We start from the raw sequence: 14569 nt of genomic DNA, 5'->3' as shown, positions 1-14569 counted from the left end.
ACACCTTTAACATATACGAGCGATTTTTAAAAAGCCGACTTTTGCTGTGTCCGGACCGGACAACGTCTCCATTTGATTTTTGCGGGGCCAGCAACGGGGATGTGAGCTGTGGGAGAAGCATACACTAGATGCAATTCCGTGTAAACTAAGCATCCTTCCTTTTTCCCTTTCAAAGGTAATTATAGTGCATCCACTGGATATTTTTTTTTTATTTTCAAAAGTGAAAGGCGGATGGTTTAGATTAAAAAATGTACGAACATCAACGATGGATGATGACGAAAAAAAAAAAAGAAGAGAACATAGAGAGAGAGGGTCCAAGATTTTTTTACATGTCAGAAATCTAACTTTGTGTGTAATAGATTCACAATGGGTGCCTACAAATATTTGGAAGAGCTTGCTAGAAAGAAGCAATCTGATGTCTCTCGTTTCTTGCTCCGTGTCCGTTGTTGGGAATTCAGACAATTGAGTGTCATTCACCGTGCCTCTCGTCCTTCTCGTCCCGATAAGGCTCGTCGTTTAGGTTACAAGGCCAAGCAAGGTTTCGTTATCTACCGTATCCGTGTCCGTCGTGGTGGTCGTAAGAGACCTGTTCACAAGGGTGCTACCTTCGGTAAGCCCGTCAATGAGGGTGTTAACCAACTCAAGTACCAACGTTCTCTCCGTTCCACCGCTGAGGAACGTATCGGTCGTAAGTGTGCTAACCTCCGTGTTTTGAACTCTTACTGGGTCAACCAAGATGCTACCTACAAGTACTTCGAAGTTATCCTCGTCGATCCTTCTCACAAGGCTATCCGTCGTGATGCTCACATCAACTGGATCGCCAACCCCGTCCACAAGCGTCGTGAAGCCCGTGGTCTTACTGCCATCGGTCGTAAGTCTCGTGGTCACGGTAAGGGTCATCGTTTCAACAACACCAAGGGTTCCGGTCGTCGTGCCACTTGGAAGCGTCGCAACACTCTTTCTCTCCGTCGTTACCGTTAAAGTGTATGACACTTTGCTTTGCAATAATAAAAAATTTATGTATTTGTTTGGCACATTAAACCTTGGTCATTATTTTAGAGTTTTCACGTGCAATGCGTTATTGTGTTGGGGGGGACTGTGAATTAAACTTTGTCTATAAAAGACCAAACAGGTTTTTATTATTTCCTTTCTTTTCCCACATATATCACAACGCCTAAAAAAATGTCTTCTGTACCTAAACTCGAAACTATCGAAATCACTCTCTTTCCCAATGGAGTTGCTGAAATTTCTCATAACAGACCTAAACGATACAATGCTCTTTCCCCACAATCATACAGAGTAATACAAACAAATCGGGTAATCACCAAAAACACGTATTAATAATGTTTATTCCCAGGATTGGTTATCCGCTTTCCAATGGGCAGCCAAGTGTGAGGATGTAAAGGTAGTTGTCTTGACAGGAAGAGGTAAGTTTTACTGTTCAGGTCAGGAATTAGAACTTCCTGACATGAACATGGAAAACGTTGAAGAAGAAATGGAACGCAGAAGAAAGACAACAACGTGAGTTTATACAAAGCACAAAAGTGATACGTTGCCTAAATTTTATTCTCAAAGCGATGTTGTCTCTGCAATGATTGCCTTCCCCAAGCTCTTAATCGCGGCTGTCAACGGTAAAAAAAAAAAAAATTGAGTTTAAAAATAGATTTTGAAAGGGGGAGTCAGTTCTCATACTCATACATTCAAAACAAAAAGGTCCTGCTATTGGTTTCGGCACCACCACTCTCGCATTATGTGACATTGTCTACTGTGTGTCTGAAGCTACTTTTAATACTCCTTTTATGAAGCTTGGTAATATATACTGCAACTTAAACTAGCTGCGTTCCTGATTTTAACTTGTCTACTATGCTTAGCTTTCTGCGCTGAAGGTTGTTCTTCGTACTTGTTTCCAAGGTAAGCCACTGAAATAGTTGTCAAGTATAGGAATGGCGCAATTAACAATAATAATAATAAAAAAATTATTACAGAATCATGGGACAATCTAGAGCTAATGAGATGCTGGTAAGTGAACTTTAGAGTCGAAATAAGAGAAGCGTTCTAAATTTATGTGCAACAGTTATTGGGTAGAACTTTTAGCTCCAGTGAGATGGTTGACTGTGGGTTTGTTAGTAGAACACTTCCTACAGAAACTTTCCGTGAGCAAATTCTTGAGATAGCTGGAGATGCAGCCAAACTCTCGACTGATGCATTAAAGGTGACTAAGGATTTGATCAGAAACATCGACCGTGAATTGCTCGAAAAGATTAACCAAGAGGAAATGAGAATGCTGGGAGAGCGTATGGGCAGCAGTGATTCTCTCGAGAGCATCATGCGTTTTGTGGGTAAGTTTAAAAGAACGACAAACATGATATCACCACTAATAAAATGAGTATAGAGGAAGCAGCTAAGAGAAAGGCAGCCAAGAAAGCTAAATTGTAGTTTAAATCAACAGATAATTGTTCAAGACAAGATGTTAATAATAAAATATATATATATACATTTTCAATTAAAGGAGTTCATCATAAATTACTGAATGATAATTTTGTTTTATTCGATTTATATTTTATCCATGTATTATGCAATTATAATTATAGTAACGAGTGATATTCTATTGCTACTCTATAACAGGTAGAAGCAAAATAGAAGATCTGACATGCAAACGAGTAAATAGAGCTTCTTTTCCCCTCTAATTCAGAACCCCCTTGCACACTGTTTCCTTCCCCTTTATTATATTTAATCCTTATAAACTACCGTTGTCTTTTTTTTCTTTTTTTTGCTCCCTTTCTTTAACCTTTTACTCTCTCTTTCTCTACACTTTACATATATAATAAATAAATAAAAAAATGAAATTCGCAGTTTTAGGATTCATCGCAGCTTTAGTCGCTTCTGTATCAGCTCAAGTTATTAATAACGCTTCTTCGCTTCCTCCTGTTGCTGTTGCTGCTCCCACTACTGCTTCTGTGGTCATTCCTACTCCATCTGCAGTTTCTGCTTGTGCTGTTCAAAGCACGTAAGTGAGAATGTGAAATAGCGAGATTTATACTTTACTAACAAGAATACAATAGTTTCGAATTATGTTTGCATAATGAAGATAATTACATTAAGACCTGTCAGGAACAAGGTATATAATTTTTTTTTTCTAGATCAAAATATATATGTAACACAATATTTACTGCTTTTCTTTATTAGATTTTGCATGTTTATGTAGAGTAAAGTATTCCCCTTTTTTTTCCCAGAAAAAAAAATTATATCTTTTAAATTTAACTCACCCAATTCTTTTAATAGTGGAATAAGGAGAAATTGACTTGTTGGAATAACTGTCCCAATGATGAAGGTTTCCCTAGACAAGAAGGATTAGTTTCAAGCCTTTGTTCAATGCCTGGTGCCAACGTGTAAGAATAAATAATAACAGATCCACAGATAGTGTAACATATACTAAAGAGACTACATTAGATCAATTGCTCCATGGACAAGTACTATTGCTTCTACCTCCACACCAATTGTTCAAACCAGCATTGTCGCAACCTCCGCTTCTACTGCAACAACAACCCCTACAAATACACACTCGGCTGCTTCTGCTTTGGCAGTTAGTCAAGGAGTTCTCTTTGTAGTAGGCTCTTTTGCTGCTTATATACTATTCTAATCTAATCATCTGGCTAATTGATATCAAAAGAGAATGGAAAAAAAAATATTTACAAACAATACCAACAACAACAAAAAAATGACATTTCTAATGATAATAATACCCTTTTTTTTATTTTATTTTGTTCACTCTCTTCTTTGATTTTCAACCGACAAAAAAAAAAGTATAATAGTAATAGTATAGCTTTTGAATAATATTATTATTGTCCTTTTTTCTTTTTCTTTTTCACCTTTACAGTCTTATTTTCTTCCCATTCTTCTCCTTCTTTTTTCTTTCGTTACACATGGTTTGTTTCTTCTTTTTTGTTGTTCAAAAAAGGGATCCGAAACATGAAAAACGACTCATTTTCTCTTGATCATTTTCCCAACAACTATGTAATCGTTACTTATTTAATACATATAATATTTTCTTCTTTATATCTTAAATTATACATGATGTGCATAAAGGTTTTGAAATTTTTGATCTCTCTGCCTTGCTCTCTGTCTTTTTTTTTTATATATATATACATGTACGTGCTTCCTTGTAATCAAGGAGTATACAATTGCACCCCTTCTTCAAAATAATAATGTAGTATCATTTGAATAAAAAGTAAGATCTTATTTGGAATAAACATTTCTTTCTGTAATACAATGGAATCTTGTTTGTGACGTAAAAACTTCTCAAGCTTTGTTTGTTGTCATTTTTGTATATGTGTCACTTGGCAAAATCCGATAATAAGAGCTTTATAATATTAGCAAGAAGAAAATGGCCTCTCCTTTCAGTTAACTTGTATAACGACACATATAATACTAATTCTGTTGACGTCCCTCTCTTTTTTTCTTATTGTAAAAAAAAAAAGTTAGATTGCATACATATCCTTACAAATAAATAATATGTGTAGAATACAAGTTTTTATGCATGCTGTTTTTATATTTATTGTACACACCGGTATTGTTGAAAGATGATGTGCTACATAGCACACAGTATAAGACCATCGGCCGTTTTTGTTTCTTTTTTGCGATATCCGGAATTAAGCACACAGTGTGACACACACTAAAAAGAGAAATGCTATACAGATGTAATTTCCTGGTAATATAAACGCTTCTTTTTTGTGCAGCTGACAATTGAAGCATTTGGTGAAATTAACGTTAGAAACAGTGTTGTTATTATGCTTTTTGTAAATATAAATAAACCACTATATTTATATAAATCCTCTGTGTTAAAAACATGAAAGGAGTTAAAAATACCTCAATCGTCATCCATCAGCTGCTCCCCATGAATACAATAACATTGTCAAGCCAATCGATTAAAAATAAATTTTAGGTTTGTTTATAGAATATAACGGCTTAGTCTAGAAAAACTTCGCCAGCGCAAGGTGCCTCTTGGGTATGGACCCCGTTCTCGAACTCGGAAAGGTTCAATTTCTTTTATATAAAGACAGAATTGTTTTGTCAAAAGGGTTTTTATACACCATAAATTAAATTCAAAATACTTTTTCTGATGAGGTCAATTGCTTCTTCCAGCGTCTTGATTTTAGCTGCTCTCCTACCTTTGGCTAAGGCATCACCAGCTCATTTCAAGAGGGCTTATGCAGAGCCAGGACGTATTACCAGCTCTAACATGATACCTTTTGATTGCAATGAGAGTATACCCAATGTAAATATAAAGTGCTCATACTTATGTTAATAATATTTCTCTAATTACATATCTTTTGAAACATGTAGTGGGTAGTTCCGGTTGAGCTAGGTAAATAAGACAATTTAATACGATATCTCGTTTATTAAGCTGCATTACTTTCTTCTTTAGGTACACCTGGCCAATCCGTAAATTTACTTCTTGACACTACGTTCGATAACACTTTTGTAGCTGGTGTTATGGTAAGCGATATTTAATAACCTATAAATTGGTCCCCATTTATTAACATCAGTCAATATAAAGTGCCATTCCGAATTCTGCGAAAATCAGTCAGATCCTTTGTATAACGCTGGACAATCATCCACTTCTGTCAATCTCCACCAAAGAAGAACATTCGATCTAGGTGACGGAGAAATCGTCACTGGTGATATATACAAGGTATACCATAGGTGTCTGGAAATAATATATAAATATCATTTCGAATTCTCATTTTCTTTCCATAGGATACAATCGATTTTGGTAGCGTCATCTACGAAAACGCAACGTTTGGAAAAGCTTTTGATGTTCAAGGGTTTCCGCCCATGGCTAATTTCGGTCAGTAACATTATAACGTTTTGATAAACTATTACTTACATCTTTTTTATAGCTGGCGTACTCGGTTTAGCCTCTTCCGTAAATCAAACTACCAGTACTCTCAATAAAAGACAAGAAAAACTTCCTACTTATAATAATGATAGAGCTACGGAGGGCGATAACCCAGGACAAAGACGACAATCAAATCATAATGATGACGCTTTTAGGAAAAGAAGCGCTGGTTCCGGTACATGCGGCTTTTCTCTCGATTTTGATACTGATAGCGTGTCTCAAGAGATTTTTTGGCTTGAGTATCCCACTTGCGAATACGGCAATTCACCTTTCTGGAAAACTGACCTTACATGTGTAACAATTGATGATGCTGTAGATCTTAAATTTAAAAATACAATAGCCGAGTTCGATACAACTGTTCAGAATATAGAAATGCCCCAGAAAGATTTTCAAAAGATACATGAAGGTCTTAAGGCTACTTATCACAAGAGCGTGGATAGATGGTTATTTAAATGCTGTGATGCTAAGAATTTAAAGATATCATTTTCAAAGTACGCCGTCACTATTCCTGCAATTTCTTGGACAATTATAGAAGGTGAAGATGAAGAACTTTGCTCTGCTATCTTCTCAATCTCGAGAACTGATATCACGCCAGTGAATAGATGGCGTCTTGGTACCCGTTTTATCACTAATTTCATCACAATTTCTAGCCCAACAAGAAAACAAACCGGAATTGCCTTGATAGATACTGTCGAGGAAGGATTAGTTATCACTCACAAATAAGAAGTAAAGCCATACGAAGAGTTTTAGTACAAGCTTTATAAATTAACAATCCAATGACCGTTACTACTATATCTTACTCCGATCTGAATAAAAACTTTATATTTATTATTATAAGTCTGTTACACCCTAAGCTTCTTTTTCATGCCTTTCCAAAAAGCACTCTGATCCTTTTGACTATTACCATCTTCACTGCCAGACCAGCCTTTTGAGTCAATTTTTTTCTGAATGTCGTCATAGTCACTGGGTTCCCAAACTCGAAGATCATCAATCTCTTTAGAAATTGATAATCTCTGCTGTAACTGATCAGTAAATTCCTTATAATATGCAGCATCTGTCATTTGCTCATTTAATTCTGAATGAACAGAGGGTCTTCTTGCACCACCTCCAAATGCATCCAATGACAAATGCTTATTCTGATGTGTGATACTGGAGCTAGTAGAGTAGATTTCTGATAAGGTTGATTTCGGTCTATTACTTCGGGATGAGGTGCTGGGAATAGGCGGAAGAGGAAGCGATGGGGGTGGTGAGGCGGGTGGTATGGAATTTCCTTTCCAGCGTGCTAACAATGATTTGTGTTTGCCGTTTTCATTACGAGAAGACGTAGAGATGTAAGATGAACGGGCCGAAATAGGTTCATCGTTTTCTTCGAAAGTCTCCCAGATCACACTCGATGAATCATTTAAACTCTTTATGCTACTGTTGTTATTGACATGGTCAATCTTTGATAAAGCTTGCTTCTCTTGGATATGCTCTACTTGAAGTTTATTGATGGTTCCGTTAGCCTCTAGTAATTTATTAACCAGTGCCTGGACTTTAGTATCGATGTATTCAACTTGTGTTGCATTTTCTTTCTGTATTTGTATTGCTATAGCTTCCAGTTCGTCCATCCGGGTATTATGCGCTGATATTTGCTGCACCATCTGTGATGTTATCACTTCATAGTGGGATTTTAATGATTTAAATTCTTCCAGCTCGCTTCTAACCGATTGTAATTCTTCTTGAGCGGTATACAACGCTTGCTTTTCTTCTTCTGTATCAAGTAGACTGGCTTGGGTATTAGATGCTTTTGATGCATTTGTCTCTTCAGAAAGGCAGTTTAGTTCAGTTGACATACTCTGGATCAGTTTATCTTGAATAATCACAAGCTCTCTCTGCGCACTATTTCGAGCGTCTGCTTCCTGTAGTCCTTCTATCGATGCATCATAAAGCTCTTGCAGCTCATGTACACGCTTCTTTAAAGTTTCCTTTTCGGTATCTATTGGCGAGGCCATCACGAGGGGACTCTCATTTGATTCTTTCTCCGCCATTATAGCATTTTCGTTATTAAGAGAATCTTGCTCAGTTGTCACCGACATCTGAACATCAGATCTTCTTGATGATGGTATATTTTGTTGAAATTCATTACATAGACTTGCGCTACTACTTTTTTTTAAGGGGTAGCTATTAGTCGGGGTGCTATACGAGTTTGACAAGGATCTATTTCGGGTAGATGAATCCCCATGTGAATCACTGTCTGTTGTTATAGAGGATGAAGGGGAAAGTACAGGTCCAAGTATCGAGTTCCTTGAAGGGGCACCAGTTTCTTTATTAAAGTTTTTATTGAGAACAGATACAACAGCTAGACTTTTGATACGCTGAAGCTCCTTGTCGACGTTACGTTGAGAAATTGTGCTTTGAGGTCTTTTTGACCATCTTTCAGTCTGTTCCATTAGTTTATATAAAAAAGGAAAAAGGGAAAAGTAATTGGAAATACATGAAATATGTATAAATAAACTCTTTGTTACACGAATGCAAATCATGACATATTTTTTATAAATTACTTTTTATTTGGAATTCCACTGTAATACACTTTAAAAAGAGATATTTAGACCAAAGAGGCTTCCTTGAAGTAGTTCTTAAGAGTACCCTTTTGAGGGATGAACTTGACGTAACAACCATCAGGTCTGATCAAACCAGCAGCACGAGCTTCAACGAAGTCAGCACGGGCAAGAGGAGTGAAACCCCACTTCTTGGAAAGAATGATCTTTTGTTGACCGGGGAACTTGTACTTACAACGTCTCAAGGCTTCAATAACGACAGCCTTGTTGGAGTCCTTGGTACGAACAGAGAAAATGATTTGACCAATGTTGACACGAGCGACAAGACCGTTAGGCTTACCGAAAGCACCACGCATACCAGTTTGCAATCTATCAGCACCAGCACAAGACAACATTTTGTTGATACGGGTGACATGGTAAGGGTGGACACGAATACGCATGTGGAAAGAATCCTTACCGGAGGTCTTGGCCATATACTTGTTAGCACAAATACGACCAGCTTCAAGAGCTTCGGCAGAAAGTTGTTCGTATTCGTTGGAGACCAAATGGATACAGAGAGGGAAATCATCAACTGAAGCCTTCTTACGACCTAAATCGTAGATTCTGAGCTTGGCATCGGGAACACCACGACAGTATCTAGACTTGGGGTAAGGCTTGTTCTTACAATAACGATAACAACGAGCGGGACGACGACCCATGGTTGAATTCCTAGCAAAGCAATTTGTGTAAGTTCATTTGAATTCGTAGGCAGGGAAATGTCGAATTTTTAAATAGAAATAAATGGGTGTTCATCCATCTCTTTCAGAAATATATCCATTCATCTATCTAAAAACCAATCCATTTCATAACACAATTCCATGATTTATATGTCACTCACCAAGTACAAAGTACAAAAAAGAGAGGAGGTTCTATGTCGTGCCCATTGATGCTGATGCCATATACCTTTCCTCCCTCTCGTTCTTTCAATATGCAAAAAACTCCGGTAACAATAGCTAATATCGTTCCTAGTCCGGGCCGGACATAGTTACTATGTGGTTATTGCCACCACTTTTTGAAGTAAAAGGAAACGATAATGAGTTCTCATAAACCCAATCGAGGTACCCGAAGGCAATACGTACCAGAGGAAAAGTACGATGTTGATGGTACGCTAATCAGGAACGAAGAGGCGTTTAGAAAAAAACGTTGGGATCTAAAGGAAATTGTAGGTCTGCACATACCACAATTGCTTATATACTGACATTACGTTAATAGGTCAGCAATCAGGACAAATACAAACAGGCCATGAAGGACGCACAGCAATACATAAAAGCACAAAAAGACAGTGATGCTTCGAGCTTTTACGATTACGAATCAAACAGGCCTTGGACTGAAGAAAGCGACGACCTATTCTTTTCCCGAAGGAAAAGAGGCATGGCTTCCTGGCTCATCCCGACAGGATCGCCCATATATTACGAATTTGAAGGTAGCTTTTCATATATATCTAATCCTGATACATGCTGAATTGTATAATAGGGTTCTATACAAAATTAAGGGACAGTATTTACAAGAAAAAATCAAATGATAAACGCCGGGATTCTGGTCGCATGAATAAAGTATCCCAGGAAGGAGAGATGCTACGACATGCATTGATATTATTCCAAGATTTTCAGGCAAAAAAAACAGCGAGCATGAAAACAAAGATTGAAGAAAACCGAGCTGTATTACCTGTTACACCGTTTGCTGATACCATTGTACACACGCTACGCAAGCATAGAGTTCTGCTAATTGCAGGAGATACAGGATGTGGTAAAAGTACACAAGGTAGGCTACGTTAAATACTATGTTTTCTGTTACACGTAATTAAATGACTGTTTTAAAGTGCCCCAAATATTAATGAAGGCAGGATTCAATAAAATAGCATGTACTCAACCTCGCCGAATTGCATGTTCGTCTCTCGCAAGGCGTGTTAGGTAAGATTTATATCTTGACCTGAAAAGCTTATTCTAATGCAAACTTAGCTATGAAACTTTAAATGAGTACGGCTCACAGGTTGCTTACCAAGTTAGATTTGAAGGAAATAAAACAAATCGAACACGCGTACTGTTTTTGACAGAGGGATTATTACTACGACAATATTCCTCCGACAACATGTTATCTATGTACGATGTTATAGTTGTCGATGAAGTTCATGAACGTCATATGATGGGTAAAGTGCTGCTTTGTTGTTCGAAAACAAGAGACTGACAGAACTTTGAATATTATTAGGCGATTTTCTTCTGGCACTGCTAAAAAAGACGTTAGCAGAAAGAAAGGATTTACATATTGTTTTGATGAGTGCTACTATCAATGCAGAACTTTTTGCGCAATACTTTGACGCGCCAACGCTTATAGTATATTGACCCCCCCCCATAATTTATATTTTATGTCGTACTGACTTCATTAACGTAATAGATACCCGGAAAAATGTTTAGTGTCAAAACACATTATTGGCCTCAAGGCGATGATGATAAAAATTTGGTAGATGCAGCTGCCCACCAAAAACGACAGTCTGAAGCAATTAAGGTAATGTAGTTTAATTTTTAAAACTTTGAGTGTCAAGTATTAACCACTCTGCTATCAGAAATCTATACCTAGCCGTTCCCAACCTTTCAACGCAGGTAAATCAACTTTTAAATAATTCACATGGCTTATGTTATTAACCGGCTATACTTTCAGCACCCTATGTCAAGGTGCTGAATTACATAGATCAATCTGTTCCGATAGACGAACGTGGAGATTTACTCATATTTATGTCGGGAATTAATGAGGTAAGTATAATGTTGTTCTCTTTAACGCTGCATATTTATTTATTCAAATCAAGATTTCAAACCTCGCCGAAGAACTAGCGGTGTATGCCCAAGAATCAAAGTAACAAGAAAAGTATAACTTTGTGTTTGCATTAATCTGATAACTTATTTGTTTTGCTTCAGAAAATGGATCATTCTTATGCTTCATTCATCTCTTGCAGTGGAGGATCAAGAAAAAGTATTTGACTCACCACCAGAAGGATTTCGTAAATGCATTATCAGTTCTAATATGTAAGTGGTCATTAAATACCTTCTTACTTACTACTCACATATCACAACTTTTAAAGTGCCGAGACTAGTCTTACTATCGACGGCATTCGTTTTATCGTAGATTCAGGTAATCATCATAACTCATATTTTTTTTGTCGTACTCATAATTCTTGTTTTTAGGAAAAGTCAAGGAAATGAATCACGATCCAGCATCTAAAATGAGTCGCCTATCAGAATTCTGGATCTCAAAAGCTAGTGCTAAACAAAGAACTGGTCGTGCAGGACGTACAGGACCCGGTGAGTGTTTTAGATTGTACTCTGAAAATGAATTCAATCATTTCCATGATTTCGCGATCCCGGAAATTCAGCGAGCTCCTCTTGAGCCTCTTTTACTACAAATCAAATCCATGGATTTGGGAAATCCTCGCCAGTTCGACTATATCGAGGTACTTTGTTTTATAATACTATTTTATATTATGTTAGTATGACGCTAACACGGGATATAGATGCCTTCAATGGATTTTATTAATGCATCAATGGATTTTTTACATAATCTTGGAGCTATAGATTCAAACGAAAATTTACTTGGGTTGGGATCTGTTCTAGCAGAGCTTCCTGTAGATTCTATAGTGGGAAAAATGCTTATTATGGGAGTCGTAAAGTATCCGTTTACAACTTCTAAACAAAAATATATTTACGTTTTATGTAGGTGTTTAATATCGTGGATCCAGTCATTACCATCGCTGCTGGCATGAGCGTACAATCACCTTTCACCCGTGTTACATATAACACTAATCCAGAGGTATTAAAGGTACGTACTTAACACGGCACAAACACTGCTTGATATATAATTGATTTAAATCATCTAGAGTCGAAGCCAGTTTGATTCGATTCACGGAGACCCATTCACATTATTAAACTTGTGGCAGGGTTGGCTTACCGCTAAAGCCGATAGCAAGGTAAGCTCTTTGTTAATATTCTTATTGTGTTCCAAATCAATAATCCCCACAATAGACTTCTTCTCGGAAATGGTGTAGACAAAATGGTGTCGAAGAACAGAGGCTTTACGAGGTAGGAAACGTAATAGACAAAGTAACCGATATGAATGTGCATTAAGTTTTTTGTAAATAAACAGATCGCCAAGATGAAAAAACAGTTTGAAAAGGTATTGAACGATTTTCAACCAGGGTTATTACAGTCTCTTTCCGCACTTAATGAAGACGATTATGATAAAGAGGCACAGGTAAATTTACAACAATATTATTTTTTTGACCAACATACTAAATTATAAACAGGCTGATCCTAAATCACGTTATGCGGCTCAAGAAAAGTTACGCAGAGAAAGATACGATCAAAAATCTAATAAGAGAAGACGTGTTCTAGAGATAATTGATTACTCCAAGGAGGATACATTTGAACGTAATGAACTTCCGATATGATTTTTAATTGGTATTAATGAAATTAATAGTCGATAAGGAAACTGACAAAAAAGATATTCGTGATTTGGAGTTCACATTAATGAATAATGTGAAAGCTCTCCAATCAAGATCCGCGTCGCTTTCTAATAAAGAAATTGAACTTGTCAAACTGGTCATATGCTCTTCATTGTATCCGCAATTAGCAATAGGAGATGAGCATAACGCGTATAGAAAGAGCAATGAAATTGTGTTTAATACCCCTAGTAAAATATGCAGAACAATACTCTTATATATTTGAAAGCGACTAATTCATCTACAGCCAAAAACTTTTTATCGCTCCACCCTAGTAGTGTCATTGCATCCCACCCAGAGTGGGTTCAAGGCCTCGAAGAACATATCAGAAAAGGTAAAAAAATAAAAAAATAAAATTGGTGGGAATAACTAATGTAACAGCTACTGAATAAATTGACAATAGATGACAAGACTGTAGAAGCGGCGTTATATCATCAGCTTTTATGTTACCTACAGCTTTTAGAAACTACTAAACCGTTTATCGTAAATATCACCCGTGTACCTGGTAGGTCTTGCATTTATTGTTTATTTTCTAAAAGGTACTCAACGTCACTGTTTAGGCATTCATGTGCTATTGCTATTTGGCAAAGTCAGTAAGTAACACCCCATGATACATACCTATCATCCCAACAAGCTAAACAATTCTAGTCGATACAAACACGGATTGCAGTGTTCTAGTGGTTGACTCGTACTTTATGATCAAATTTCGAACTACTCAGGTAGCAGAGTATATTTTATACTTAACTTACAAACTACGTAGCACATGGGATAAGCTACTGAATCTGCGGATTAGTCGTGGACTAGGAAAGGTAATTCATAAAAATTAAAATACTGATAAAAACTACTAAACTTATGATTATATAATTAGACATTTGAAAGTCATTTAGAGAACTCTATTATTAGTCCCTCGACAAAAATGGGCCTTCCATATGCAATACAGCAGATTTTAGATGATCAGACAGATGAGATAAACAATAACAAGCCAATTGACATGTGGACATCTCAAGCCGAAGAACAATACCAAGCCCAAATGCAGTCTTTAAATAGTAATATGTATTTTTATCATACGATGAATATTGGAGTTGACAAGTTTATTAGGAAAATTGGTGGATTTTATGGAAACATCTATATCAGCTGAACTGATGGCTGCTAAAGCATCCGAATTGTTAAAAATGGTAATCATTTTAAACTTGTCTATTTAAATAGTATTAACTTTTTATGGATACTGGTAGTACCCAAAATATATTGAAGACAGTAGGACAGAAAACGAAAATAAGTACCCAAGAGAATGGAAACCCAAAGAAGGTACGCACTGTTTATAATACTGGAGAATGAAATTTTAAATATTATAAAAGTTGTTAGGTCCGGTATTCAAGTTACTACAAACATGTATTATGAGAGTATAAACATTCCGTCTTGTGCATCAAAGATTCCAGAATCAGCAGACAGCCTACCAAACAACATTAAAACTTATTGGTTCTGTCAGGATTGTAAAAAGACATTTTCCTATGTAAAAGCTCAAGTTATCCAGCATGTCAACGACGATTGTACTGCCATTCCTGCTTAGTATAATTAAAGATCGATATGTTTTTTATATAGATAATC

General features: G+C 36.6%; 9 protein-coding genes across 9 annotated transcripts; 7 read left to right on the top strand and 2 right to left on the bottom strand.

Moving 5' to 3' along the window:
• Window positions 1-145: 145 nt before the first annotated feature.
• EV154DRAFT_505374 (60S ribosomal protein L15) lies at window positions 146-1041 on the top strand. Its single transcript, XM_051601168.1, has 2 exons — window positions 146-175; window positions 360-1041. Exon 2 carries the CDS (start codon window positions 367-369, stop codon window positions 979-981), a length of 615 nt encoding a protein of 204 aa, XP_051458687.1. The 5' UTR covers window positions 146-175; window positions 360-366; the 3' UTR covers window positions 982-1041.
• Window positions 1042-1162: 121 nt separating this feature from the next.
• EV154DRAFT_505371 (ClpP/crotonase-like domain-containing protein) lies at window positions 1163-2503 on the top strand. Its single transcript, XM_051601167.1, has 8 exons — window positions 1163-1299; window positions 1358-1521; window positions 1576-1631; window positions 1714-1809; window positions 1872-1911; window positions 1986-2019; window positions 2075-2339; window positions 2393-2503. The coding sequence occupies exons 1-8, from the start codon at window positions 1183-1185 to the stop codon at window positions 2434-2436; spliced, it is 816 nt and encodes a 271-aa protein (XP_051458686.1). The 5' UTR covers window positions 1163-1182; the 3' UTR covers window positions 2437-2503.
• A 279-nt stretch (window positions 2504-2782) lies between these two features.
• EV154DRAFT_505368 (uncharacterized protein) lies at window positions 2783-3745 on the top strand. Its single transcript, XM_051601166.1, has 5 exons — window positions 2783-3007; window positions 3063-3118; window positions 3187-3206; window positions 3283-3389; window positions 3451-3745. Exons 1-5 carry the CDS (start codon window positions 2841-2843, stop codon window positions 3638-3640), a joined length of 540 nt encoding a protein of 179 aa, XP_051458685.1. The 5' UTR covers window positions 2783-2840; the 3' UTR covers window positions 3641-3745.
• Window positions 3746-4766: 1021 nt separating this feature from the next.
• Window positions 4767-6708, top strand: EV154DRAFT_601792 (aspartic peptidase domain-containing protein). Its single transcript, XM_051607250.1, has 6 exons — window positions 4767-5275; window positions 5344-5365; window positions 5426-5496; window positions 5558-5692; window positions 5758-5848; window positions 5901-6708. Exons 1-6 carry the CDS (start codon window positions 5120-5122, stop codon window positions 6620-6622), a joined length of 1197 nt encoding a protein of 398 aa, XP_051458684.1. The 5' UTR covers window positions 4767-5119; the 3' UTR covers window positions 6623-6708.
• EV154DRAFT_505366 (uncharacterized protein) lies at window positions 6709-8339 on the bottom strand. Its single transcript, XM_051601165.1, has one exon. The coding sequence runs from the start codon at window positions 8329-8331 to the stop codon at window positions 6742-6744; it is 1590 nt and encodes a 529-aa protein (XP_051458683.1). The 5' UTR covers window positions 8332-8339; the 3' UTR covers window positions 6709-6741.
• Window positions 8340-8427: 88 nt separating this feature from the next.
• EV154DRAFT_505364 (60S ribosomal protein L10-A) lies at window positions 8428-9341 on the bottom strand. The gene is made up of 2 exons (XM_051601164.1): window positions 9317-9341; window positions 8428-9147 (listed from the first exon to the last, which is right to left on the bottom strand). Exon 2 carries the CDS (start codon window positions 9135-9137, stop codon window positions 8487-8489), a length of 651 nt encoding a protein of 216 aa, XP_051458682.1. The 5' UTR covers window positions 9138-9147; window positions 9317-9341; the 3' UTR covers window positions 8428-8486.
• Window positions 9342-10311: 970 nt separating this feature from the next.
• On the top strand, window positions 10312-10989 carry EV154DRAFT_537573 (P-loop containing nucleoside triphosphate hydrolase protein; the record flags this gene model as incomplete). The annotated part of the gene is made up of 4 exons (XM_051604225.1): window positions 10312-10388; window positions 10437-10624; window positions 10684-10808; window positions 10870-10989. 4 exons carry the CDS (start codon window positions 10312-10314, stop codon window positions 10987-10989), a joined length of 510 nt encoding a protein of 169 aa, XP_051458681.1.
• Window positions 10990-11355: 366 nt separating this feature from the next.
• On the top strand, window positions 11356-14427 carry EV154DRAFT_196191 (P-loop containing nucleoside triphosphate hydrolase protein). Its single transcript, XM_051594314.1, has 17 exons — window positions 11356-11495; window positions 11552-11601; window positions 11655-11920; window positions 11981-12130; window positions 12184-12285; window positions 12344-12433; window positions 12489-12545; window positions 12610-12717; window positions 12770-12893; window positions 12943-13155; window positions 13212-13298; window positions 13368-13469; window positions 13525-13557; window positions 13613-13773; window positions 13833-14139; window positions 14197-14269; window positions 14320-14427. The coding sequence occupies exons 1-15, from the start codon at window positions 11404-11406 to the stop codon at window positions 14100-14102; spliced, it is 1905 nt and encodes a 634-aa protein (XP_051458680.1). The 5' UTR covers window positions 11356-11403; the 3' UTR covers window positions 14103-14139; window positions 14197-14269; window positions 14320-14427.
• On the top strand, window positions 14197-14531 carry EV154DRAFT_418874 (uncharacterized protein; the record flags this gene model as incomplete). Its single annotated transcript, XM_051595863.1, has 2 exons — window positions 14197-14269; window positions 14320-14531. Coding segments are annotated over 2 exons (285 nt in total), but the record flags the coding sequence as incomplete, so codon positions are not given.
• Between the last annotated feature and the right edge of the window lie 38 nt (window positions 14532-14569).

Source organism: Mucor mucedo (genome assembly GCF_025094135.1).
Source record: "Mucor mucedo strain NRRL 3635 chromosome Unknown EV154scaffold_35, whole genome shotgun sequence".
Lineage (NCBI taxonomy): Eukaryota > Fungi > Mucoromycota > Mucoromycetes > Mucorales > Mucoraceae > Mucor > Mucor mucedo.
The sequence above is the reverse complement of the archived record's forward strand: the minus strand, read 5'-3'. Positions and strand labels throughout refer to the sequence as shown.

What these genes read in the sequence shown, in the direction of transcription:
- EV154DRAFT_505374 (XM_051601168.1), top strand. Translation starts at nt 367, where the DNA reads ATGGGTGCCTACAAATATTTGGAAGAGCTTGCTAGAAAGAAGCAATCT.
- EV154DRAFT_505371 (XM_051601167.1), top strand. Translation starts at nt 1,183, where the DNA reads ATGTCTTCTGTACCTAAACTCGAAACTATCGAAATCACTCTCTTTCCC. An exon ending in TACTCCTTTTATGAAGCTTG is followed by an intron (nt 1,810 to 1,871) that starts GTAATATATACT and finishes TACTATGCTTAG; the next exon opens with CTTTCTGCGCTGAAGGTTGT. An exon ending in TCTTCGTACTTGTTTCCAAG is followed by an intron (nt 1,912 to 1,985) that starts GTAAGCCACTGA and finishes AAATTATTACAG; the next exon opens with AATCATGGGACAATCTAGAG.
- EV154DRAFT_505368 (XM_051601166.1), top strand. Translation starts at nt 2,841, where the DNA reads ATGAAATTCGCAGTTTTAGGATTCATCGCAGCTTTAGTCGCTTCTGTA. An exon ending in GCTTGTGCTGTTCAAAGCAC is followed by an intron (nt 3,008 to 3,062) that starts GTAAGTGAGAAT and finishes AGAATACAATAG; the next exon opens with TTTCGAATTATGTTTGCATA. An exon ending in TCAATGCCTGGTGCCAACGT is followed by an intron (nt 3,390 to 3,450) that starts GTAAGAATAAAT and finishes AGACTACATTAG; the next exon opens with ATCAATTGCTCCATGGACAA.
- EV154DRAFT_601792 (XM_051607250.1), top strand. Translation starts at nt 5,120, where the DNA reads ATGAGGTCAATTGCTTCTTCCAGCGTCTTGATTTTAGCTGCTCTCCTA. An exon ending in CTTTTGTAGCTGGTGTTATG is followed by an intron (nt 5,497 to 5,557) that starts GTAAGCGATATT and finishes GTCAATATAAAG; the next exon opens with TGCCATTCCGAATTCTGCGA. An exon ending in TCACTGGTGATATATACAAG is followed by an intron (nt 5,693 to 5,757) that starts GTATACCATAGG and finishes TTCTTTCCATAG; the next exon opens with GATACAATCGATTTTGGTAG.
- EV154DRAFT_505366 (XM_051601165.1), bottom strand. Translation starts at nt 8,331, where the DNA reads ATGGAACAGACTGAAAGATGGTCAAAAAGACCTCAAAGCACAATTTCT.
- EV154DRAFT_505364 (XM_051601164.1), bottom strand. Translation starts at nt 9,137, where the DNA reads ATGGGTCGTCGTCCCGCTCGTTGTTATCGTTATTGTAAGAACAAGCCT.
- EV154DRAFT_196191 (XM_051594314.1), top strand. Translation starts at nt 11,404, where the DNA reads ATGCTTCATTCATCTCTTGCAGTGGAGGATCAAGAAAAAGTATTTGAC. An exon ending in GCCAGTTCGACTATATCGAG is followed by an intron (nt 11,921 to 11,980) that starts GTACTTTGTTTT and finishes CACGGGATATAG; the next exon opens with ATGCCTTCAATGGATTTTAT. An exon ending in TTAGTCGTGGACTAGGAAAG is followed by an intron (nt 13,774 to 13,832) that starts GTAATTCATAAA and finishes TTATATAATTAG; the next exon opens with ACATTTGAAAGTCATTTAGA.